The 27,682-nt window shown below is 44.9% G+C and overlaps 1 protein-coding gene across 6 annotated transcripts in view; it reads right to left on the bottom strand.

Moving 5' to 3' along the window:
• Nucleotides 1–23,874: 23,874 nt before the first annotated feature.
• EHBP1L1 (EH domain binding protein 1 like 1) overlaps nucleotides 23,875–27,682 on the bottom strand; it is a 182,552-nt gene continuing 178,744 nt past the window's right edge. For all 6 annotated transcript variants that reach the window (XM_066582573.1, XM_066582579.1, XM_066582575.1 and 3 more), the window contains 2 exons: nucleotides 25,952–26,066; nucleotides 23,875–25,864 (listed from right to left, as the gene is read on the bottom strand). In XM_066582573.1, the coding sequence (XP_066438670.1) occupies nucleotides 25,777–25,864; nucleotides 25,952–26,066 (203 nt within the window). In that variant the 3' untranslated portion in view covers nucleotides 23,875–25,776. The remainder of the gene's footprint in view (nucleotides 25,865–25,951; nucleotides 26,067–27,682) is intronic.

The raw sequence follows: 27,682 nt of genomic DNA, 5'->3' as shown, positions 1-27,682 counted from the left end.
GCTCTGCTCTTTGTGGGTAGAGTCATTTCTTGTTGTACCTCTTTCTCCTTCTGCTTGGGAAGCAGTATTAGACTCCCCTGCGTGAGAACCTCGTACTGGTTTCTGAGCAGTATGGGTGCTGGCTGACTCCCGATCTTCCTGCTTCTTTTGGTCACATGCTTCCATTCCTCGGCTTTTGCAGATACACTGGACATTTCTTTTCCATCAACATTTTGAAGACTTTCTTCTACTCTATCAAGGAAAGCCTCATCTTCCTTAATACGTTTCAATGTAGCTATTCTCTCCTGAAGACTATACACCTTTTCCTCCAGTAGAGACACAAGCTTGCATTTCTGGCAGGTGAAGTTTAGCTTTTCCTCTGGTTGGTCTGTAAACATATAGCATACATTGCAGCTCACCATATAGCTCCTCTCCTTTTCCATGTTGTCAGTTGATGTCCACTTCTAAAGGTCAAGAATTGTAGTAAAAATATATAACTACTGTTGGGCGATGTTTGGCAATATCCTCCACGCAGCTAGATCCAACTAATCCCAGCAACCTTCCTGTTTACAGTGATTCTTTGCTGTTCCCAGAATGCACATGGAATATGCAAATGATTGTCCTGTAGCTCCAATCTCTGGTTCGGCAATGTCCTCCAAGGAGCTAGACCTAAATAGCTCCAGCAATCTACCAATTTACAGTGATTCTTTTCTCTTCCCAGAATACACAGGGAGTATGTAAATGATCTTCCTGACGCTCCAATCTCTGGCTTGGTGATGTCCTCCGAGCAGTCCTCCGAGCAGCTGGACCCAGCTAATCTCATCAATCTTCCCGCTTACAGTGATTCTTTGCTCTTCCCAGCATGCACAGGGAATATGCTAATGATCCTACTGCAGCTCCAATCTCTGGTTTGGCAATGACCTTCGAGCAGCTAAACAAGGCTAATCCCAGCAATCCTCCTGCTTACAGTGATTCTTTGCTCTTCCCAGAATGCACAGGGAATATGACTTCAGAGTAGCTAGACCCGACTAATCCCAGCAATGTTTCCGCTTCCAGTGATTCTTTGCTCTTCCCAGAATGCACAGGGAGTATGCAAATAATCTTCTTACAGCTCCAATCTCTGGTTTGGCGATGTCCTCCAAGCAGCTAAACACTTCTAATTACAGGAATCTTTCCGCTTACAGTGATTCTTTGCTCTTCCCAAAATGCACAGGGAATATGCAAGCAATCTTCCTACAGCTCCAATCTCTGGTTTGGTGATGTCCTCCGAGCAGCTAGACCTGACTAATCCCAGCAATCTCCAGATTTACAGTGATTCTTTGCTCTTCCCAGAATGGATAGGGAATATGCAAATGATCTGCCTGCAGCTCCAATCTCTGATTAGTCAATGTCTTCCAAGCAGCTAAACCCTTCTAATCCTAGCAATCTTCCATTTTACAGTGATTCTTTGCTCTTTCCAGAATGCACAGAGTATACAAATGATCTTCCTGCTGCTTCAATCTCTGGTTTGGCGATGTCCTTCAGGCAGCTAAACCCTGCTAATCACAGGAATCTTCCCACTTACAGTGTATGCCATGTTTTGGCACCAACTAGTCAAGTGCAGATAGTCCACATGTGGACTTAGGACCTATCCATTAGAGAAGTGTCGGTCATCTGGAGGCCAGTGTGGGCCATCTGGAGGCCAGTGTGGGCTTGTTTGCTGAGGATTAATGGTAGACAAACAGGCCGAAGAAGAAATTATATTTCAGTTTTAAATGACAGTTAAAACCAGTTGATGGTACTGCGCATAGCAGTACCATCAAACAGTACATGTAAGAGGACTGTCTGTGCCATTAAGTGTTGCAGGCAGGCAGAGTTTATTAGCTAATTACTTTCAGTAAAATATGTCTGTATGCTGCAACAGCTTCTTTCTTCTTTCTTTCTTCTGATCCCACTCTGAGAGGAGATGAGAAGAAAGAGAGGACTTTAGATAATACGGAACAGGAAAATCTGTCACTGCAACAGTCTTTTTTTGTAAGTACCATTAATGGTTGTCATTTTCATCAAATGATTGAGACTTACAGATGAAGCAAACTTTACCTTCATATTCAATATGTTATGATAGCTTAACTACAATATACCACACTGCTGTAAATCAAATTCTCATGATGTACCAGTCATTTTACTGATTACTGTATCTGAAAACCAGAGACTGTTGATAACATCCTGGGGCTGCTATGGGGAACACGAATGCCATGAAACTGAAACATATATTTGCAGTGGATTGTCCTAGCTTCCATAAAACACATAAACCATACTCTTGTCTTCTTGGCCTGAGGATAAATCCTGTTCTCCACTTTTTCTGTGTTGTATGCATGGAATCCTTACCTGATTAAGTCTGCACAACTTTTGTTACACTCCTTTTACACAAAGTGATTTATTGTTTGCAAGAGTGAATGATGACACAGTTTATTCATTCGCAAGAATTCGCCCTTTTCTCATTGTGGGCGTGCTAAAACCGCTCACTGTTGCCCTCATCCACTCTTGGCTCAGAACTGCAACTCGCTGCTGATCAGCCTTCCCACGCGCCAGACTCTCCCCTCTCCAATCCATCCTGAATGCTACAGACTCCTCTGCCCTGTACCAGTCACTGCACTGGCTGCTCATTAAATACAGCATTCAATTTAAACTCACTACCTTCATCCATAAAGCTCTCCATAGCACTGCGCTGCCCTACATTGTCTCCCTCATCGCAATCCACCAACCAGCCAGGGCCCTCCACTTCGCTAACAAAATCAGACTGAGTGCCCCTTTAATTTGAACCTCCCATACCCGTCTCCAAGACTTCTCCAGAGCAGCACCAGTCCTCTGGAACGCGCTACCACAAACTATCCAGGCAATCCCTGACTCACAAAACTTCAGGCGTGCCCTAAAAACGCACCTCTTCAGGGAGGCATACCATATCCCCTAAACCAAACCCCTCTGTACTCTGCCTGATAACATGCTCCCTGTCCTATTGACTGCAATCCCTGCTAGCTGCAATCAACCGCTCCCTGCAGTCATACCGATTCAGCCACCACATGGTTTAAGTCTGACCATTGTCTATGAGTATTGCATCCCACACTCTCCACCTCGCCACACCTTGCACATCTCCAGCCCCTTTACCTTCTGTATCACCTCATTATTTGTAGTATTTAAGCTAGTTGGAGCAGGACCCTCCCCCCTACTGTATCCATCAATTAATTACTACATGCAACTGTGGTTTTTGTATGTTTGTACTTTTGGCTTTCTGTATCTCCCTGTTTTTGTAAGTGCTGCGGAATATGTTGTCTCTATATAAATAAAGATTATTATTATTATTCACTCGTGCAGCCTGTTTATACAGGCAGATAAATAATTTATTGGTTAATTGTTAAGTTGTTCACATTCACTGTACCAGTGAATGGGAATGACTAAACGATTACTGTTCAACACACAACGATGAGCAAACGATTATTTTATGCCTGTATAAAACGGACAAACAAGCAATTCTCGTTCGTCATTCAATCATTGGCCGTGTTTACACTGAATGATTATCGCTCAAATTCGTGCAATCAGACGAATTTTTTGAACAATGATTATTTTGTGTAAAAGGGCCCTAACTAGAGATGAGCGAACGTACTCGGATAAGCACTACTCGTCCGAGTAATGTGCCTTATCCGAGTACCGCTGTACTCGTCTTGAAAGATTCGGGGAGCTCCGCTGCTGACAGGTGAGTCGCAGCAGGGAGCGGGGCAGAGCGGGCGGGAGAGAAGGAGAGAAAGATCTCCCCTCCGTACCTCCCCGCTCTCCCCTGCAGCTCCCCGCTCCGCAGCGCGTCCCGAATCTTTCAGGACGAGCGGGGAGGTACTCGGATAAAGCACATTACTCGGACGAGTAGTGCTTATCCGAGTACGTTCGCTCATCTCTAGCCCTAACTCATCACCATGTTTAACAACCTCAGCCATGCATGTAAGCATTTCTTCTTCCCACTTAGAAACTACATAACATTTTGGACAATCTCATTGTATTCTGGTAAAGAAGGAATATAAATTTCCTTTACCGAAATACCACTTTATAGTTAGATATACAGTCTGTACAAGGAGGGAAAAGAAATGTATCAGTGCAAGCAGCTTACTTAGCTAAGTAGTGGATACTTGAATGCATTTGTTTAGCTTTAGATTACCTAAGAGGATTATGTTACTATAAATTTGGGTTTTAGTTGCATTTAGATAGATAAAGGCAATCAGTTTCAAAGAGGTTTGTAAGGAATATCAGGAACTTTCATCCTTCATCCATCTGTTTTCTACAAATTTCAACCAGTTATTATAACAATTGATAATCTGGAGACCACTCATCAACATAAAACAATTCCCTAATGTATTAATATTATTATTAGAGATGAGCGAACGTACTCGTCCGAGCTTGATGCTCGGGCGAATTTTAGCGTGTTTGGGATGCTCGTTACTCGTAACGAGTACCACGCGATGTTCGGGTTACTTTCAGTTTCCTGTCTGAGACGTTAGCGCGCTTTTCTGGCCAATTGAAAGACAGGGAAGGCATTACAACTTCCCCCTGTGATGTTCCAGCCCTATACCACCCCCCTGCTGTGAGTGGCTGGGGAGATCAGATGTCACCCGAGCATAAAAGTCGGCCCCTCCCGCGGCTCGCCTCAGATGCCTTGTGAGATAGCTGAGGAAAGTGCTGTTGTGTTGGAGCTGCTGTAGGGAGAGTGTTAGGAGTGAGTGTAGGCTTCAAGAACCCCAACGGTCCTTCTTAGGGCCACATCTATCCGTGTGCAGTAGTGTGGAGGCTGCTGTTAGGAGTGTTGCACCTTTTTTTTTTTTTTTTCAAAATCGGTTGTGCAGAGCATTGCGCCCTGAAGTAATACTACAGGGACAGAAGTGGTGGTTAGGCAGGGAGAGTGTTAGGAGTGAGTGTAGGCTTCAAGAACCCCAACGGTCCTTCTTAGGGCCACATTTAACCATGTGCAGTACTGTGCAGGCTGCTGTTAGCAGTGTTGCATATTTTTTTTTTTCAAAATCGGCTGTGCAGAGCATTGCGCCCTGCAGTAATACTACAGGGACAGAATTGTGTAGGCAGGGCCAGAAGACATATATTATTGATTGAATATAGTCAGTGGGCCTTTTCTTTAAAAAAAAAAGGGAAACATTCTATTTGGCCTGCCTCTGACAGTCCTCAGCGTTCTGGGTACGTGTGTGGTGGGTGAAGAACGTAAAGAAATCATACGCAGCCAGCTACGTTTAACAGCAGGCTTGCGCCAATTTATTTCCTGGCTGGGAAAAATCACCGCTCTGCTGCACTTCATATAACACTGCAGTTCTGTGGAACACATTTCTTATCTGATTGAATATAGTCAGTGGGCCTTCCCTTTAAAAAAAAAAAAGGGAAACATTCTATTTGGCCTGCCTCTGACAGTCCTCAGCGTTCTGGGTACGTGTGTGGTGGGTGGAGAACGTAAAGAAATCATACACAGCCAGCTACGTTTAACAGCAGGCTTGCGCCAATTTATTTCCTGGCTGGGAAAAATCACCGCTCTGCTGCACTTCATATAACACTGCAGTTCTGTGGAACACATTTCTTATCTGATTGAATATAGTCAGTGGGCCTTCCCTTTAAAAAAAAAAAAAGGGAAACATTCTATTTGGCCTGCCTCTGACAGTCCTCAGCGTTCTGGGTACGTGTGTGGTGGGTGGAGAACGTAAAGAAATCATACGCAGCCAGCTACATTTAACAGCAGGCTTGCGCCAATTTATTTCCTGCCTGGGAAATCAAATCACTGGTAATACAGCATGCTGAGGGGTAGGGGTAGGCCTAGAGGACGTGGACGCGGCCGAGGACGTGGAGGGCCAAGTGAGGGTGTGGGCACAGGCCGAACTCCTGATCCAGGTGTATCGCAGCCGACTGCTGCGCGATTACGAGAGAGGCACGTTTCTGGCGTCCCCACATTCATCGCACAATTAATGGGTCCACGCGGGAGACCTTTATTAGAAAATGAGCAGTGTGCGCAGGTCCTGTCGTGGATGGCAGAAAGTGCTTCGAGCAACCTATCGTCCACCCACAGTTCTGCGCCGTCCACTGCTGCAAATCCGAATCCTCTGTCTGCTGCTCCTCCTTCCTCCCAGCTTCCTCACTCCACGAAAATGACACATGCTCAGGAGCGGGAAGACTCCCAGGAACTGTTCTCGGGCCCCTGCTCAGATTGGGCAGCAGTGGTTCCTCTCCCACCAGAGGAGTTTATCGTCACTGATGCCCAACCATTGGAAAGTTCCCGGGGTCCGGGGGATGAGGCTGGGGACTTCCGGCAACTGTCTCAAGACCTTTCAGTGGGTGAGGAGGACGATGACGATGAGACACAGTTGTCTATCGGTGAGGTAGTAGTAAGGGCAGTAGGTCCGAGGGAGGAGCGCACAGAGGATTCTGAGGAAGAGCAGCAGGACGATGAGGTGACTGACCCCACCTGGTTTGCAACGCCTACTCAGGACAGGTCTTCAGAGGGGGAGGCAAGGGCAGCAGCAGGGCAGGTTGCAAGAGGCAGTGCGGTGGCCAGGGGTAGAGGCAGGGCCAGACCGAATAATCCACCAACTGTTTCCCAAAGCGCACCCTCGCGCCATGCCACCCTGCAGAAGCCAAGGTGCTCTAAGGTCTGGCAGTTTTTCACAGAGACGCCTGACGACCGACGAACAGTGGTGTGCAACCTTTGTCGCGCCAAGATCAGCCGGGGAGCCACCACCACCAGCATGCGCAGACATATGACGGCCAAGCACCCCACAAGGTGGGACGAAGGCCGTTCACCGCCTCCGGTTTGCACCGCTGCCTCTCCCCCTGTGCCCCAACCTGCCACTGAGATCCAACCCCGCTCTGAGGACACAGGCACTACCGTCTCCTGGCCTGCACCCACACCCTCACCTCCGCTGTCCTCGGCCCCATCCAGCAATGTCTCGCACCGCACCGTCCAGCCGTCGCTAGCGCAAGTGTTTGAGCGCAAGCGCAAGTACGCCGCCACGCACCCGCACGCTCAAGCGTTAACCGTCCACATAGCCAAATTTATCAGCCTTGAGATGCTGCCGTATAGGGTTGTGGAAACGGAGTCCTTCAAAAGTATGATGGCGGCGGCGGCCCCGCGCTACTCAGTTCCCAGTCGCCACTACTTTTCCCGATGTGCCGTCCCAGCCCTGCACGACCACGTCTCCCGCAACATTGTACGCGCCCTCACCAACGCGGTAACTGCCAAGGTCCACTTAACAACGGACACGTGGACAAGCACAGGCGGGCAAGGCCACTACATCTCCCTGACGGCACATTGGGTGAATTTAGTGGAGGCTAGGACAGAGTCAGAGCCTGGGACCGCTCACGTCCTACCCACCCCCAGAATTGCGGGCCCCAGCTCGGTGGTGGTATCTGCGGCGGTGTATGCTTCCTCCACTAAAGCACCCTCCTCCTCCTCCAACGCAACCTCTGTCTCGCAATCAAGATGTGTCAGCAGCAGCAGCACGTCGCCAGCAGTCGGTGTCGCGCGTCGTGGCAGCACAGCGGTGGGCAAGCGTCAGCAGGCCGTGCTGAAACTACTCAGCTTAGGAGATAAGAGGCACATGGCCCACGAACTGCTGCAGGGTCTGACAGAGCAGACCAACCGCTGGCTTGCGCCGCTGAGCCTCCAACCGGGCATGGTCGTGTGTGACAACGGCCGTAACCTGGTGGCGGCTCTGCAGCTCGGCAGCCTCACGCACGTGCCATGCCTGGCCCACGTCTTTAATTTGGTGGTTCAGCGCTTTCTGAAAAGCTACCCACGCTTGTCAGACCTGCTCGGAAAGGTGCGCCGGCTCTGCGCACATTTCCGCAACTCCCACACGGACGCTGCCACCCTGCGGACCCTGCAACATCGGTTTAATCTGCCAGTGCACCGACTGCTGTGCGACGTGCCCACACGGTGGAACTCTACGCTCCACATGTTGGCCAGGCTCTATGAGCAGCGTAGAGCTATAGTGGAATACCAACTCCAACATGGGCGGCGCAGTGGGAGTCACCCTCCTCAATTATTTTCAGAAGAGTGGGCCTGGTTGGCAGACATCTGCCATGTCCTTCGAAACTTTGAGCAGTCTACCCAGGTGGTGAGCGGCGATGCTGCAATCATTAGCGTCACCATTCCTCTGCTATGCATCTTGAGAAGTTCCCTGCAAAGCATAAAGGCAGACGCTTTGCGCTCGGAAACAGAGCCGGGGGAAGACAGTATGTCGCTGGATAGTCAGAGCACCCTCCTGTCTATATGTCAGCGCGTTCAGGAGGAGGAGGAGGAGCATGAGGAGGATGAGGAGGAGGGGGAAGAGACAGCTTGGCCCACTGCTGACGGTACCCATGCTGCTTGCCTGTCATCCTTTCAGCGTGTATGGCCTGAAGAGGAGGAGGAGGAGGAGGATCCTGAAAGTGATCTTCCTAGTGAAGACAGCCATGTGTTGCGTACAGGTACCCTGGCACACATGGCTGACTTCATGTTAGGATGCCTTTCTCGTGACCCTCGCGTTACACGCATTCTGGCCACTACGGATTACTGGGTGTACACACTGCTCGACCCACGGTATAAGGAGAACCTTTCCACTCTCATTCCCGAAGAGGAAAGGGGTTCGAGAGTGTTGCTATACCACAGGACCCTGGCGGACAAGCTGATGGTAAAATTCCCATCCGACAGCGCTAGTGGCAGAAGGCGCAGTTCCGAGGGCCAGGTAGCAGGGGAGGTGCGGAGATCGAGCAGCATGTACAGCACAGGCAGTACAACAGTCTTTAAGGCCCTGGACAGCTTTATGGCTCCCCAGCAAGACTGTGTCACCGCTCCCCAGTCAAGGCTGAGTCGGCGGGAGCACTGTAAAAGGATGGTGAGGGAGTACGTAGCCGATCGCACGACCGTCCTCCGTGACGCCTCTGCCACCTACAACTACTGGGTGTCGAAGCTGGACACGTGGCCTGAACTCGCGCTGTATGCCCTGGAGGTGCTTGCTTGTCCTGCGGCTAGCGTCTTGTCAGAGAGGGTGTTTAGTGCGGCTGGGGGAATCATCACAGATAAGCGTACCCGCCTGTCAACCGACAGTGCCGACAGGCTTACACTCATAAAGATGAACAAAGCCTGGATTTCCCCAGACTTTTCTTCTCCACCAGCGGACAGCAGCGACACCTAAACAATACGTAGGCTGCACCCGCGGATAGAAGCATCGTTCTCGCTCACCATCCAAAACGGGGACATTTCTGCTTCATCAATCTGTGTATAATATTCCTCCTCCTCCTCCTCCTGCTCCTCCTCCTGAAACCTCACGTAATCACGCCGAACGGGCAATTTTTCTTAGGGCCACAAGGCTCACTCATATAATTTTTCCAAAGAATTTTTATACGTTTCAATGCTCTTAAAAGCGTTGAAACTTTAACTTGAACCAATTTTTCGTTAAACTGGGCTGCCTCCAGGCCTAGTTACCACTTAAGCCACATTAACCAAAGCGATTAATGGGTTTCACCTGCCATCTTGGTTGGGCATGGCCAATTTTTTCTGAGGTACATTAGTACTGTTGGTACACCAATTTTTTTGGGCCCTCACCTACAGTGTAATCATAGTAATTTCTATGTTCTTCGCCTGCACTCATGGTACAGAAAGGTGTGTGTGGTTGGCCTACACTTTAGCTACATAAATGTAACTGGGGCCTTGTCTATACTGCAGCTACTGAAATGTGAAAGAGACTGTTATCTCCCTAAACTGCTGCAATGGGAATGTTACTGGGGCCTGTCTTGAGTGCTACTATTACTGAAATGGAACTAAGACTGCGCTCCCCCTATACTGCTGCTAGTGATATGTTAGTGGGGCCTGTCCCTAATGCTACCGCTGAAATGTTAATAATTCTGGGCTCTGCCTATACCGCTGCTAATGGTATGTCACTGGGGTGTGGAAACAGAGGCTTCACAAAGACATGATGGCGGCGAGGCCATTTCCCACCAACGCTGTTACTGTTAAGGTGCATATAACAACGGACACGTGTAGAGGACACATAGTGCCTCCAAAACATCCCCCTCCTCCTCCAACAATGAAAACAGTCTTGGCAAATACCTTTGCATTGGTCCGTCTGGTGGCAGTCCAAGAATTTCACCTTTAACGAGCACCACCACCATCCCCCCGCCACGGCCCACTTAATCCTGGCCACATTCCGAAAACCAACTACATAAAACCGCGCTACCAGGTCCGCAGTCACCACCACATTACCACCAACGAGGTTACTGTTAAGGTACATATTACCAGTCAGACTGGGGCATGCAGTGTGGGCCAAAGCCCACCTGTATTAAGCACGACATTACTACCTCAGCTGTGTTGGGCAATGCAATGGGATATTTTTATGTACCGCCGGTGGCTTCCTGGCACCCACCCATGCTGTGGGTCCACAGGGAATTATAAATGCATCTGTTTCCACTTCTAAAGAACCCCAGTCAGACTGGGGCATGCAGTGTGGGCCGAAGCCCACCTGCATTAAGCACGACATTACTACCTCAGCTGTGTTGGGCAATGCAATGGGATATTTTTATGTACCGCCGGTGGGTTCCAGGGAGCCACCCATGCTGTGGGTCCACAGGGAATTATAAATGCATCTGTTTCCACTTCCAAAGAACCCCAGTCTGACTGGGGCATGCAGTGTGGGCCGAAGCCCACCTGTATTAAGCACGACATTACTACCTCAGCTGTGTTGGGCAATGCAATGGGATATTTTTATGTACCGCTGGTGGCTTCCTGGCACCCACCCATGCTGTGGGTCCACAGGGAATTATAAATGCATCTGTTTCCACTTCTAAAGAACCCCAGTCAGACTGGGGCATGCAGTGTGGGCCGAAGCCCACCTGAATTAAGCACGACATTACTACCTCAGCTGTGTTGGGCAATGCAATGGGATATTTTTATGTACCGCCGGTGGCTTCCTGGCACCCACCCATGCTGTGGGTCCACAGGGAATTATAAATGCATCTGTTTCCACTTCTAAAGAACCCCAGTCAGACTGGGGCATGCAGTGTGGGGCGAAGCCCACCTGTATTAAGCACGACATTACTACCTCAGCTGTGTTGGGCAATGCAATGGGATATTTTTATGTACCACCGCTGGGTTCCAGGGAGCCACCCATGCTGTCGGTCCACAGGGACTTCACAATAGGGAGTTGTACCTGCCTGTGTCTATGAATTAAAAACCACGGTGTGACTGGGGCATGCAGACACCATGACAGAATGAATAGTGTGTGGCACATAGGTTCCCCATTGCTATGCCCACGTGTGCAGCTCCTGATGGCGGTGGCACAGGATTATATTTCTCATTGCTTCTGTACAGCATTGTGGGCTATCGCCCCGCCCCTTTTAAAGAGGGTCGCTGCCTAGCCATGCCAACCCTCTGCAGTGTGTGCCTGCGGTTCCTCCTCATGGCAGACGCACTTATAAATAGACATGAGGGTGGTGTGGCATGAGGGCAGCTGAAGGCTGCGCAGGGACACTTTGGTGTGCGCTGTGGGGGGGGGGGGGGGGGTTGGGCAGCATGTAACCCAGGAGAAGTGGCAGCGGAGTGTCATGCAGGCAGTGATTGTGCTTTGTTAGAGGTAGTGTGGTGCTTAGCTAAGGTATGCCATGCTAATGAGGGCTTTTCAGAAGTAAAAGTTGTTGGGAGGGGGGGCACTCTTGCCGCTATTGTGGCTTAATAGTGGGACCTGTGAACTTGAGATGCAGCCCAACATGTAGCCCCTCGCCTGCCCTATCCGTTGCTGTGTCGTTCCCATCACTTTCTTGAATTGCCCAGATTTTCACACATGAAAACCTTAGCGAGCATCGGCGAAATACAAAAATGCTCGGGTCGCCCATTGACTTCAATGGGGTTCGTTATTCGAAACGAACCCCCGAGCATCGCGATAATTTCGTCCCGAGTAACGAGCACCCGGGCATTTTGGTGCTCGCTCATCTCTAATTATTATCTATCTATATATATAAAATTGAATGTATGCGTGTCTGTGTGTCTGTGTGTGTGTCTATTTGTCCTTTATACGCTACTACACCATTCATCCGATCGCCATGAAACTTTGGGAAGTGGTTGAGTACACTCCTGCGATTATAGGCATAGTACAACTATCCTATGATAAATGGCGTGCGTGCGAGCATCGACAGTTACGCCCCCCCCCCCACGCAGATCGTTCCATTTCCATCATTGTCACCAATTCTCTCACTTCCCGATGTCGTAGAAACATGAAATTTGGCACAAGCATTGATTATGACATACATAGGAAAAGCTAATGGGTACCAACTCGATTATTCAATTCTAAGCGCCAAAGAATTAGCATCCAAATTTTACGTACGGAATCTAATTTTCTCACTTCGCGATGTCATAGAAACATGAAATTTGGCATGAGCATTGATTATGTCATAAATAGGAAAAGTTAATGGGTCCCAATTCTATTATTCAATTCTAAGCGCAAAAGAATTAGCGTCCAAATTGTACGTACGGAATCTAATTCTCTCACTTCCCGATGAAATTTGGCACGAGCATTGATTATGTCATAAACAGGAAAAGTTAATAGGTCCCAACTCGATTATTCAATTCTAAGCGTAAAAAAATTAGCGTCCAAATTTTACTTACGGAATCTAATTCCATCACTTCCCAAGGTCATAGAAACTTGAAATTTGGCAAGAGCATTGATTATGTCATAAATAGGAAAAGGTAATGGGTCCCAACTCGATTATTCAATTCTAAGCACAAAATAATTTGTGTCTAAATTTTACGTACGGAATCTAATTCTCTCACTTCCCAATGTAATAGAAACTTGAAATTTGGCACAAGCATTGATTATGTCATAAATAGGAAAAGTTAATGGGTCCCAACTCGATTATTCAATTCTAAGCGCAAAAAGATTAGCGTCCAAATTTTACATCGGAATCTAATTCTCTCACTTCCCAATGTAATAGAAACTTGAAATTTGGCACGGGCATTGATTACGGCATAAATAGGAAAAGCTAATGGGTCCCAACTCGATTGTTCAATTCTAAGCATAAAAGAATTAGTGTCCAAATTTTACGTACGGAATCTAATTCACTTCCCAATGTCATAAAAACTTGAAAATTGACACGAGCATTGATTATGTTAGAAATAGGAAAAGCTAATGGGTCCCAACTCTATTATTCAATTCTAAGCGCCAAAGAATTAGCGTCCAAATTTTACGTACGGAATCTAATTTTCTCACTTACCAATGTCAAAGAAACATGAAATTTGACACGAGCATTGATTATGTCATAAATAGGAAAAGCTAATGGGTCCCAACTCGATTATTTAATTCTAAGCGCTAAAGAATTAGCGTCCAAATTTTGCGTACAGAATCTAATTCTCTCACTTCCCAATGTCATAGAAACTTGAAATTTGGCATGGGCATTGATTATGTCATAAATAGGAAAAGTTAATGGGTCCCAACTCGATTATTCAATTCTAAGCGCAAAAGAATTAGCGTCCAAATTTTATGTACGAAATCTAATTCTCTCACTTCCTGATGTCATCTATATATATATAAATGTCTGTCTGTCTGTCCTTTATGCATTTTCTACACCATTCAACCAATCGCCATGAAACTTTGCGAAGTTGTTGACTACACTCCTGGGAAAATTACTGGCATAGTACAACTATCATACGATAGGTGGCGCGCGTGCGAGCATCGTCGACAGTTATGCCCCCCAGACAAAAATCGTTTGATTTCCATCTCAAGCACGAAAGCAAAAGGCATTACGAGCAATGGGATGTGTGTTCATCTACAAAATGATGCATCCGCCGAACATTTCGCTTGACAATTGCTATACATTGAGAATGCTGAGGTAAAATGAAAGCTGTGCTGTGATTGGTTGCTATTTCTTATACTGCTGAGGTAACTTGAACGCTGTGCTGTGATTGGTTGCTATATATTATACTGCTGAGGCAACATGAAAGCTGTGCTGTGATTGGTTGCTACTTCTTATACTACTGAGGTTACATGAAATCTGCGCTGCGATTGGTTGTTATATATTATACCACTGAGGTAACATGAAAGCTGCTTGTGATTGGTTGTTATATATTATACCGCTGAGGTAACTTGAAAGCCGCGCTGTGATTGGTTGTTATCTAGATATATAAAAACGAATCTATGTATCTATGTATGTCTGTCTTCGCAGCAACGCGCGGCGGGTAAGCTAGTTAATAATATTAAGAACTTTGTTCCCTTTAATAGCGGGATCAGCAAGAGTAGAGCACTATGTGACCAATACAGATTTTCATCTTCTGGAGTTATCCAGTGATGTTTCTCATTGAATAACAGAGATCTTCAAGATGGTAAAGAAATTATACTAAAGATGTGGTAGAAAACTATATTTTAAAGTTTTTATTCTACAACCACTCTTGGCATCATGGACCCAAGATGTGAGCGCTAATTCCAGGAGAATGGGCCGTGACACTGCAGCCTCTGATTGGCAGGCAGCAGTCACCTGACTTATGCTGTCATCAGAGGCCAGGAGAATTGTGGTGCTGTAGTGCTGGATCACTGGGGCTGAGGAAGGTAAGTACTTATTTTGTTTTATTGTTTTAACCAAGTTCATTGCAACCAGACAACCCCATGCTATGAACACTGTCATTGGCCCATATTCCCCAAAATGTTAACCTCAATGGTAATCTTATACAGCTGCGTACAGATCAGCCCCCTTATCAGTGGCTATGGGCTAGCCCAAGACAATTACATATAAAGCTCCAGTGGAGCAAGGAATTATAACACTGTAGTAAACAAAACTCTAATCCCTAAGGAAATGTGTGGGAAAAAAAACAGTACTATTCCCTTAACCCCTTAGCGACCACCTGTACATGTTTGCATGTCCTGGTTCTCTGGGCTTTAATTCCCCGGGCCGTAGAAAAACGCAGGGTCTGCAAGTGTGACACTTCCCTGCTATCGGGTGCCGGAGGTAGCCGATAGCTTGGAACTGTAATAGGGGGCCACGGTGTGCGATCCCCAGTCACACGATCACTGTTATCCAATAGAAAATGGCAATCGCATAAAAGTTTTTAAAAGATTAAAGAAAGTTAAAGTTTCATCTCCCCCACGGATCGGATCCATGAGAGGAGCTGAAACTACTCACCTTCTTCCTCCATGATGTCCTGCAGCATTCTGGTCCTGCAAGGACCGGATGCCGTCTTCTGCACATGCATGCTAGATGGAAAATGTCAGACACATGTGCAGAAGGCGAGAGAGATAAGGAAATTCAAAATCTTCCTGCTCCTGGCTGTCAAACATATTCAAGAGCAAGAACATATTACCAGTGTCCACGGTATGCAGCCCCTGGTCATATGATCGCCATTATCCAATGGATAACGGCGATCATGTAAAGTTAAAAAAAAAAAAGTTATAAAAGTTAAAGTTTCATCTTCCCTCACAGGTCCTAAGGCCCCCGGATTTGTCCCACAACAGGATCTTTATCCGTCAATCTTACTCCAGCATCAGTGCATGCATCCGTCAGCAAAATAGCGGACACAAGTGAAGAAGCTGAGGAGGGCCTGAAAGATTTAAAATCTCCTTACTCTTGGCTAAGATAGCCAAGAGCCTGGAGCAGTCAGTGGTAGCCTAGTTTAGCGGTCCCCAGTCACGTGATCATCGTAACACAATAGATAATGGTGATCACTAAAGATGAGCGAACACCAAAATGTTCGGGTTCGCGTTATTCGAAACGAACTTCCCGCGATGTTCGGGTGTTCGTTTCGAATAACGAACCCCATTGAAGTCAATGGGCGACCGGAACATTTTTGTATTTCGCCGATGCTCGCTAAGGTTTTCATGTGTGAAAATCTTGGCAATTCAAGAAAATGATGGGAACGACACAGCACGTTCTCCTCTGCCACAGCTGTAACAGCTGTGGCAGAGAAGAACGATGTTAGCCCATTGAATTCAATGGAGCCGTCAATACAGCCGACTCCACTGAATGAAATGGGCTGCCGGCGATCGCGGGATGAATTGTCGGAAAGGGGTTAAATATATAAGCCCTTTCCTGCAATTCATCCAGAAATGTGTAAAAATAAAAAATATATATATACTCACCTGGTGCCGACAGACGGAGTTCAGCGCGGCAGGCTGCAGTTCTCCTGAACTGCTCTGAACAGCTGTTAGTAGTATTCAGCAGCCGGGATTTAAAATCCCCGCCTGCTGAATAAGATGCCTCTGAATGGTCACAGCCTGACCAATCAGAGGCCAGCCCTCACTCACACCCATTCATGAATTCATGAATGGGTGAGTGAGGGCTGCCTCTGATTGGCTCAGGGGCAGGAGAGCTGCCCCTGAGCCAATCAGAGGCAGCCCTCACTCACCCATTCATGAATTCATGAATGGGTGTGAGTGAGGGCTGGCCTCTGATTGGTCAGGCTGTGACCATTCAGAGGCATCTTATTCAGCAGGCGGGGATTTTAAATCCCCGGCTGCTGAATACTACTAACAGCTGTTCAGAGCAGTTCAGGAGAACTGCAGCCTGCCGCGCTGAACTCCGTCTGTCGGCACCAGGTGAGTATATATATATTTTTTATTTTTACACATTTCTGGATGAATTGCAGGAAAGGGCTTATATATTTAACCCCTTTCCGACAATTCATCCCGCGATCGCCGGCAGCCCATTGCATTCAGTGGAGTCGGCTGTATTGCCGGTTCCATTGAATTCAATGGGCAAACATCGTTCTTCTCTGTCACAGCTGTTACAGCTGTGGCAGAGAAGAAGGATTTGTCTTCTATATGTTCTCAATGGGGTTGGCGCTGCTGCCGCCGGCCCCATTGAGCGCATATAGAAATGATTTCTCAGGGAAGAAAGTTAAAGTAACCCGAACATCCGAACATCGTGTGGTGTTCGTTACGAATAACGAACATCCCGAACACCCTAATATTCGCCCGAGCATCAAGCTCGGACGAGTACGTTCGCTCATCTCTAGTGATCACGTAAAAGTTAAAAAAAAATCGAAGTTTAATTTTCCCTTCACCCATGTGATCTATGAGGGGACATAGAACTTCTTACCGGAGGCCTCGGCATTTGCAACCTGATGCGATCCTTCTCCACGGACCTTTCCCGGTTACTGTGCATGCGCCCGCCGGCAAAATGACAGACATATGTGCAGGAGCGGGGGAGCCCAAAAATTTTAAAATCTCCTTGCTCCTATAGTTTCTATTGATACCAATGAGTTTGTGTGATTTTTGATCGCCTTTTATTTAAGTTTTTTCTTGCAGACAGCATGACCAAAATTGCGCAATTCTGGCGTTGTGTATTTTTTTTCTTCTTAGTATACTGCATGAAATCACAGTGGTATGAGAATCTATATAATGTTTACTAAAACCCTTCACAGATATAGATTAAAATTTAATGACTTTTATTAGGATATACTAAAAATTGTGGGCTCACATATAACACTTATAAAGGGTGCAAAAAAAAAAGACAGGTAACAAAAGACGATTTTCCTTCTATGCTGGCAAAGAATCTTCAGAGCATGGTCGAATGCATTAAATCCTCTCTAGGTACCATCCTATAGATATATATCTAGATATTATGCAAATTTTTTTCTCCGGCACCTTACAAGCAGAATCTGATATATTTTCTAACACTATCTAATATCTGGGGTATCATTTACTTATGTATGACACTTTGATGGAGTGCTAAATGACAAAGAAAGGAGTGTATGCAGAACTTGTGCAAAAGTCTGCCTCTGTTAGTACCCTTAACCGCATTATCCTTTATTGGTTTGTTTGAATTTACTTTCAATTATTCCTCCTTATCGTCCTTCTGGTGTAATATGTTAATCCATCAAGGGGCAGGACCTTCGTTATGAGCTTCACTACGATATATAAATGCTCTATCAGGATCCAGGATGAGTGGGGTTAAATCTAAACCACGCCCCCTTCATGCCCCCTGTCAGATGGTATACAGATGTCATGTCTCACACACTGACATCTGACACTAAAACACATGCAAGGACGCGCCGCGCGATATAGCCTGCGTGCGTCGGACACTGTAACAGGATTTACACACCTGTACCCCCTAGGGACAAACCGCACCAAGGAACGATCGATAAAAGGCATAGGAGATACTTCTATGCGACGCTCCACCCATCCTGATACATTAGCCAATAAGGAGGCGCGCTGCGCGATGACGTCACCACGCAGCGCGTCATGCGTTCTACCGTGGGACGCGGAAGCTCGCACACGGTTGCTAGATGTGAATACATCGCACTGAGACTCCCAATGATCGGTTGGGAAATAACAAACTGTGAAAGAAGGGGTTAACAGCATCACTCTATTCTACCATCGCTCTGCTAAGCAGAAGCATGTGAAATTGGACACAATGATCAGGTGGGCGTTTCCTGGGACAACCACTACCGCCCCCTGGAGTCCCAATAGGCTGGAGGACATTACCCCTCCCATAGAGGAGGAGCCATACCTCCATTTAAACACTGTCAGTAGCTCCAACACCTCATAGCCGGCCGCTCACCATCAGAGCCGCAGGCGCTACCTCTCTTGCTCTGTCCCTGCCTCTTACCCCTGTCTAATCCAGCTAGGACTGACACTGTAGGGGTTCTGTCTTTCCTGGTCTCTATGAAAGAACTTTGAATGGAGTATTATCCCCCAGGTCTAGCCGAAACAACCCTCTATTCTCTGAAGCTAACTCTATCTGAGACTTATATTGCTACTTACCTGAGCTTCATCTGTGTAGGCAGTGCCCTCATCACAGACAGCCGGGATAACTACCAGCTGTGTGAGAAGGGTCGGCCATAGATCCTGGAGAAGCATTCGCTTTAACAAACACTGAGAGACAGAACAATTTCCATCTGGGTATTGCATTAATCCACACTGGTCACAGAAATCTACAGACCAATGCAAGTACCCTAATGGATATTGCAGGAATTCTCTAGGAGGGTATCACCTGGCCTTGCCGTAGTAGCCGGTGACTAAGCCTGATTAAAGGGCGCCATCTGCTACACGGAAGTGCTATCTGAGGCATTCAAATACTGGCACACACCATCTTATATGCCAGATGGGATGAATGACCCTCTCCCTCTCTGAATATTCAAATAGAGAGCCCGATAGCGGTACCAACACAGATACCGCACGGGAAGTGACAAGCAAGAAGAGGTGACTATCGAACAGGTGGCATCACCTTAGCAGTATCAAACTGCAGCAGGACTATGTCCTGACGCACTAATCCTGTTGCTCTATTATCTTTACGTACTTTTCGGGCAATAATTACCCGCGCTCCTGAGGAACTGCCCCCTACATGGGTAGGGAAACGCGTCGAGCGAGCTTTCCGAAACGTTCTGGTCAGCATCACTGACACACAATGAGCCCATGTGTTTAGCACCTGTATACACAATAACTGTGCTACCAATGGGAAGTTATTAAATAAAGTGTTCTAGCAACAAGAGTACACATAAGAATATTGTGCCCTAGTACAGGCACCAATTCCTGTACCATATCAACATCTAAGTACAAATAATCCTTAGACGTGGATATCACTCTTTCACCTTCTGGAGTTCTATCCTCTCTCATTTGTATGAGCGGCAGCTATCTCTAAAAATCTATCCGAGAGATACGTTGTCTTACATATATCCATAAGGGCCTATTCTTTGCTTATATGTTACCTGTCCTTTTTACGTATTGTCTATAAGTGTTATATGTGAGCCCACAATTTTAGAAATTTTCAATAAATGTCATTATATTTTAATCTATATCTGTGAAGGGTTTCAGTTAAATTTATATAGATCTCTATACCACTGTGATTTGATACTAAAAATTGTGGGCTCACATATAACACTTATAAAGGGTGCAAAAAAGAAAGACAGGTAACATATAGACAAAGAATAGGCCCTAATAGGAATATGTAGGGTAACGTATCTCTCAGATAGATTTTTGGAGATCGATACCGCTCATGAATGAGGAAGAGGATAAAAGTCCAAATGGAAAAAGAGTAGTATCCAAATCCAAAGAATATTTGTACCAAGGTACAAATGTAGTACGAGGAATGGTACCTCTTTAGGGCACAATGTTATAATGTGTATTCATGTTGCTAAAACAATTTTTGACTTCCCATTAGTAGTATTAGTAGCACGGTTGCCGCATATACGGGTGCTAGGTGCATGGGCTCATTACAGGTCTTTGGATTTGGATACTACTCTTTTTCCATTTGGACTTTTATCCTCTTCCTCATTCATGAGCGGTATCGATCTCCAAAAATCTATCTGAGAGATACGTTACCCTACATATTCCTATTAGGGCCTATTCTTTGTCTATATGTTACCTGTCTTTCTTTTTTGCACCCTTTATAAGTGTTATATGTGAGCCCACAATTTTTAGTATATCCTAATAAAAGTCATTAAATTTTAATCTATATTAGTATACTGCATGCTATCGATCAAGGCCAGAGACCAACGGGAGACTAAGCAAGTGTCAGTGCCAGAGTAGCAAGGAAAAGGTAAGGTGAGTATATTACTATATATTATACTATATATCATCAGCTGTTTACATGCACAAAGGCAAATCAGCAACTTAATCTATTTGATTTGGTGTGGATTTGTCCTGCGGATTTGCTGCTCCTTTTACACAGGATGATTATCATTCAAATTCCTGCTCTTCTTCTTTCGAACAACTTAAATGCCATGGTCGCTATTGACCGTAACTTCTAAGGGAGTAAGTTGCTGAGATCAGGGCGTTACGTATGTGTGGGCAAGTGAACACTGGGCCTCCAAGAACGTTACCAGGGATATGGTACACCAGGCGAAGCAACCACCGATTCGTACCTCTCCATATCTTCTACAAAAGAAGATGACCAAGAACCTACCTGAGCAGGGACATCGCCAAAGTAGGGGGTGGCTCAGTGGTCTTCGGGTCTGGGACCTTGCTGCCCCTAGGAACCCACACACCCAGGCTAGGACGCATACACATGCCACCACCGACAGGGACAACTGGACAGGATAAGAAGACACACAGAGCCGTAATCACACAATACAGTAGCCAATATGCAAACACTAGTAGCTGATGTTAATGCTATAAATGCCGGGTATTAGTTGACATTTTGGCCAAAATAAGCTAATGGGCCACGTTACGACTTCCGGCAATACCGTTAGTCCCTACACTAACCAGGAGTCCAACGACATAACCAAACAAAACACAAACCTTTTTTGCAGCCACCACACATAGAACTTGCTCACGCCACACACACACACACACAGAATGAGAACAGAGAAAGCTATTCACACCCACACCTGGGAAGACAGCTCTTATGTGTACCGACCTAGAGTGATTGGCTGGCTAGAAACACACACACACGCCCAGCCAGCACAATCCACAACGTTTGAGCAGGAGAACTCCAAAGCACCTGTAGAACCACAGGTCTTAGGAGACAGACATGACACAGGGTTTTCGCCGTTAGCCAACATAGCATGGGGCTATTAACTACTTATTCCATATGTGTACGAGCTTTTGTGTTCAAAATGACATATATGTATGGAATACTGAAGGAAAATCACATACAGTACATGCACACATCATTGTGGTGAAGCAAGCTGTAATTTTTATTGGTACCGTTTTGGGGAACATACAGTATAATCAAAAACTGGTACAGTTGGAAGGGACCTCCAGGGTCATCTGGTCCAACCCCCTGTTCAGTGCAAGATTCACTAAATCATCCCAGACAGATATTTGTTCAGCCTTTGTTTGAACACATCCTTTAAAGAAGAACTCACCACCTCCCTTGGTAACCTGTTCCACTCATTGATCACCCTCACTGTCAGAAATTTTTTTCTAATATCTAATCTGTGTCTCCTCCCTTTCAGTTTCATCCCATTGCTTGTAGTCTTTCATTGTGTACATGAGAATAGAGCTGATCCCTCTGCACTTTGACAGCCCTTCAGATATTTGTAGACAGCTATTAAGTCTTCTCTCAGCCTTCTTTTTCGCAAGCTAAACATTCCCAGATCCTTTAACCGTTCCTTATAGGACATGATTTGTAGACTGCTCACTATCTTGGTAACTCTTCTCTAAACTTGCTCCAGTTTGTCTATGTCTTTTTTTTAAAGTGGGGTGCTCAGAACTGGACACAATATTCCAGATGAGGTCTGACGAAGGAAGAATAGAGGGGGATAATGACCTCACATGATCTAGACTCTATGCTTCTCTTAATAGATCCCAGAATTGTGTCTGCCTTTTTGGCTGCTGAATCACATTGTTGACTCATGTTCAATCTATGATCTATTAGTATACCCAAGTCTTTTTCACATGTGCTGCTGCTTATAATGTATAACTTAATTTCTTGGCACAAGGTGAAAAAGCACAGCAATTCTGCCATTGTATTTTGAGGTACCTTTCATCCAGTAGAAGAAATAATATAACTTTTTTTCTGCTTTTTGGTTACGATGATACCAAAATTATTTTTTTTTAGAATCCTAGAATTGTAGGAATGGAAGGAACCTCGAGCATCATTGGATCCAACCCCCTGCTCAATGCAGGATCCACTAAATCATCCCAGACAGATGTCTGTCTAGCCTCTGTTTAAATATTTTCATTGAAGGAGAACTCACTACCTCCCATGGCAACCTGTTTCACTCATCAATCACTCTCACTGTCAGAAAGTTTTTTCTAATATCTAATCTGTGTCTCCTCCCTTTCAGTTTCTTCCCATTGCTTCTAGTCTTTCCTTGTGCAAGTAGTAGTAGGGCAGATCCCTTTGCACTGTGGCAGCCATTTAGATATTTGTAGACAGCTATTAAGTCTCCTCTCAGATTTCCTTTTTGCAACTTAACATTCCCAGATCCTTGCACTGTTCCTCATAGGCCATACCTTGCAGACGCTCACCATCCTAATAGCTCTTTTCTGAACTTGCTCCAGTTTGTTGATATCTTTTTCAAAGTGGGCTGCCCAGAACTGGACATAGTATTCCAGGTGAGTAGGTTTTTCTACTTTTGCACTAAAGAACTCTATTTGGGGGAAAATGTATTTTTGACATTGCTGCAATCACAGACCCATATCTTTTTTTATTTTTCCATGGACATAACTGCTTTTGGACTTGGCTTCTGCAGGATGAGCTGTAGTTTTTATTGGTACCATTGTACCGTACATGCAGCTTTTATTATCATTGTTAATGTGTTTTTGGAAGGTGAAATGAAATAAAAACAAAATTTTGGTTTAGGCTTTTTACCTCTTGATGTTCTCCGTGCAGGATAAATAATGCATTTACTGTACGGGCTGTTATGGATGAAGCTATACCAATTATGTATCTTTTATTTTTTTTGCAAAACTCATGAGGAGTGAACCACATCCTGCTGTGTTGTGACCTCTTTCTCCCTCCCACTGTTAATAAAATGTTTATACTTTTATTTCATTGGTGGCAGTGGACAACATCCCTTCTCTTCTCTGTAGCATGCTGTGTGACATAGCTCTAGTTTAAATGCAGAGGAACAGTGGGACATCCCTCCTTCTCTCTGAACTGCCTGATAGTTGTGTCCTGGACAGAACCGGGACAACCTGACTTCTCCTCTTTTTATCCGGACAGCAGGGATCTGGAAAACCGGCAGACATGATTCGCCAGTTATTCCCTGCTATAGAGAGAACACCCATTGCAATTTTAGAGGCACTGATGATAATTACATCACCTGTGCAATATAATGGAGATCTTGAAATCTCAACCTATTGGGTGCATTTGAGGACTGAAGTTGAGAAATGCTATTCTAGACATTCTGCTGTCATTCTGTAAGAGCCGCCTCTGCAGCTTTTACCCCAGCAAGCATGTATTTCACGGCATAATCTCAAGCGATTCGGAGCCATCACTCTTGAATGGGTCGTTCTTACCATCAATCAGGAGACGAAATTTAAACAGTAAAATCTTTTATTGCATTTATTTAACACATCAAGCAGTGCAAGCTCATGAAGACTTTTCAGTATTCCCTTGTATCATGACAATCACATTTACCACAGAATCCTGCGCAAAACAGTACCAATGAAACTGAAGGAAATGTGTTAGGAAATGGCCTGCAGGCATCCTAAATATTCAGCGAACAAGGCTTTTACGTGTACAAGCATAAAGTCCTCAAACTGTTCAGATATTTATCTAATGACGTCTGCCTTATATGTGATCAGCCTGTGGCCTATTTTATGATGCAGATATATTCTAAGTGATTTTAACTAAATTATCTCAGCTTTAATTGACTGGCACATTATACTGTATATCATATCAACAACAGTAAGTGATTCAAACGTTTGTAAAAAAAAAGAATCGCTATTTCAGAGAGGGTTCTCTTGAAGAGTGACATGTTGGCATTTCTGAGAAAACTCAAATATAAAATAAATTGTGTTCTACAAAAAAGTATGGATCTGCTGAAATATTTTTAAATATACCTTTGAGGCATCTGCCGTTAGCCTTTTGAATTTTATCACTGATTAGTCAGGTGCTTTTATCCATGTGTACACATCTTCATGCTACAAGTGTCCGTGACACTGAAAATTTCAAGCACATTCTATAATACTGATAGAAGATGGAAAATTCCAAACTTTGCTGCTTTTATGAAATGCATAAAAAAATAATCTTAGGATGTAGCCTCTTACTTTCGCAGCAGAAAGGCAGCAGAAAAGATGTGATCTTAGAAATAGTGAATAGAATTGATATTTATGGGTTAGTTATGGTTGCTTTGTGAGCAAGAAAATCAGAAAATAAATACATAGGGCTTGTGATTTCCATATATGTAAGCGTTTTCTATTAATTTACTAATTTCGTTAGAAAACACATGTGGAGTAGAAAACAGAACAGGGTTGTAATTATTCAAGGAAGAAATAACAATCTCTAATGTAAGGGAAGAAAGATATGAAAATAAAGACCATGGCAGTTTGTAAATGACTCCTCTCCGAACAAATTGCATGGTTAGCAAACAATGGAGTAGGCAATTGGCCCAACAATCATAGAAACACTGAGGATTGGAACCCCCTCCCGGCCCTCATGTGTTAGATCAAGGGCCAGTTTAATCTTTGCTATAGGCCCTCCCTCCACTGTATGCTACCGCCAGGACTGAACTTGCTTTATATCCTGAGCTTTCAAATTGTAAACCAAGTTTGTCTCAATGTTCATGAGTTACTGTTTTAATATTTCTCTGGAGAGAATGTAAAGTTTTTATTTCCATTAAGGCACTTAAGGAAAGCCAGTATAGTAGCCCTTCTCATTATGTACTGAATACAAAATCATCTAAAGACCTTGTCTATAACATCTTGATTGTGAATGACAGTCTAAATTCACTGCTAATTTTGGAAAGGTAACATGGTTCCTCAGATCTTGTAGTCTTGAATGGACTCTAGTCCTCTTGATGGAACTAAACCGGTTTAGCAGTAGGTCCAAGATGTTTACTGATGTAACTAATCTTCACCAAAGATCATTTTACCCACTAAAACAACAGTCACCTCACAGCTACTTCTAATAATTATTAATACTTATGTAGAACAGAGCTCAATGCCTATAAAATACTTTCACACAGTTAAATATCATCCTTTATAGATCTCTAGCAGCAAATAGAAATATACAGGAACAAGGAAGGAGGATAGTACTTGGAAGGGATCTCAGCACCTTTGAGTTATGAGTCCTTCTTTAGCTTGATGACATGCATTAAATAGGTTTCCAAGTATTTTTGTCCATAGGTGTCCTGTGTGAAGTTTTCTATATATTGAAGAGTTTGTGAAAAGCATTGCGCAAGTTTTAGCTGTTCAGATTTCCTTTGGCCCCAGCACTTCAACTTATCTGACACTTATCCTTTTTGCTCAGCTTTCTTCTCCTTTGCTCAAGACTTCTTTCTATGAGTTCATCTTCCTCTACAGCCCTGCAACACATTTTACAAAGCCGAATGTCACAATAGAGGAAATGTTATGACAAAGTTGAGATAATATTTAAAGGCACAGATACTTACTTTCTCTCTTTGATATGTAGATCTCTCACCAGACCATCTCGCTGGTCTACAAGACATACAAGCTCATCAAGTAAAAGCTTTTCCCTTCGCTTCTGAGCTTCACTTTTTAAGGATTCTGTAGAAGAAGTAATAAAAGAATAAGCACCATCAACTTTACACAACAGTGTAATTAATACAATATCAACTTACACATTACCTATTGAGAATATAAAACCTTTTCATTGAGGTCCTGTAGAAGATTGTGATATGATGGAAAGCCCAGAAATGACTATTTGAGAATCTTAATAAATACAGTGCACAGGAAGAGAGAAACCTTAAGCACCTGCAATCATGTTTTAAGGCCCTTTTACATGCAAAACAATCTTTCAAATGGCTGAAAGATTGAAAGCTTTAGAAATCTATTTGCATAAAGTGTTAATGGCTTTAATGGCCATTTGCATGTAAAAGGACCTCTAGGACTTGTTTGGGCATAGCTGTTTTAAAGACACGCCCAGCTGTGCAAACAGCTGCCAGAACATTCCATTGTTCTCCTTGCAGCTAGTGTAAACATAAGCGAAATGCATTCAAATATAATGTATTTGCTCAGTCTTCAGTGGCTAAACAAAAGATTTTATGTGAAGTAAAATCTATTGTTCAAATAAAAAGTGCATGATGCCCGCGTTTACATGTAGCGATTATTGCAAATTTTTGGCCACTTGGATGAATTCTGAGCGATAATCATTGCGTATAAAAGGGCCTTTCACAGGAATGCCTCAGGGTCAGATAAGACAAGTCTTTTAAAGGAAATGTATAGGGATGAGCGAGCAACAAAATGCTCGGGTGCTCGTTACTCGAGTCGAACTTCCCGCGATGCTCGAGGGTTCGTTTCAAGTAACGAACCCCATTGAAGTCAATGGGCGACCCGAGCATTTTTGCATGGGACCTATGCTCCGCTAAGGTTTTCATTTGTGAAAATCTGGGAAATTCAAGAAAGTGATGGGAACGACACAGAAAGGGATAGGGCAGGCGAGGGGCTACATGTTGGGCTGCATCTCAAGTTCCCAGGTCCCACTATTAAGCCACAATAGCGGCAAGAGTGCCCCCCCCCCAACAATTTTTACTTCTGAAAAACTCTCATTAGCAAGGCATACCTTAGCTAAGCACCACACTACCTTCAACAAAGCACAATCACTGCCTGCATGACACTCTGCTGCCACTTCTCCTGGGTAACATGCTGCCCAACCGCCCATTTCAGTAATAGTAGCAGTCAAGACAGGCCCCAGTAACAATTCCAAAGCAGCAGTATAGAGGGAGCACAGTATTAGTTCCATTTCAGCAGTAGTGCAGTCTAGACAGGCCCCAGTAACATATCACTAGCAGCAGTATAGGGGGAGCACAGTATTAGTTCCATTTTAGTAGAAGTAGCAGTCTGGACAGGCCCCAGTAACATATCACTGGCAGCAGTATAGGGGGAGCACAGTATTAGTTCCATTTCAGTAGTAGTAGCAGTCAAGACAGGCCACAGTAACATTCCCGTTGCAGCAGTCTAGGGAGATAACAGTATCTTTGACATTTCAGTAGTTGCAGTATAGACAAGGCCCCAGTTACATTTATGTACCAAAAGTGTAGGCCAACCCCACACACCTTGCTGTACCATGAGTGCAGGCAAAGCCCATAAAAATTGCTAGGATTACACTGTAGGCGAGGGCCCAAAAAAATTGGTGTACCAACAGTACTAATGAACCTCAGAAA

The sequence above is a fragment of the Eleutherodactylus coqui genome, chromosome 11 (assembly GCF_035609145.1).
Source record: "Eleutherodactylus coqui strain aEleCoq1 chromosome 11, aEleCoq1.hap1, whole genome shotgun sequence".
NCBI classification, from domain to species: Eukaryota; Metazoa; Chordata; class Amphibia; order Anura; family Eleutherodactylidae; genus Eleutherodactylus; species Eleutherodactylus coqui.
This window is presented reverse-complemented; position numbering and strand designations above follow the sequence as displayed.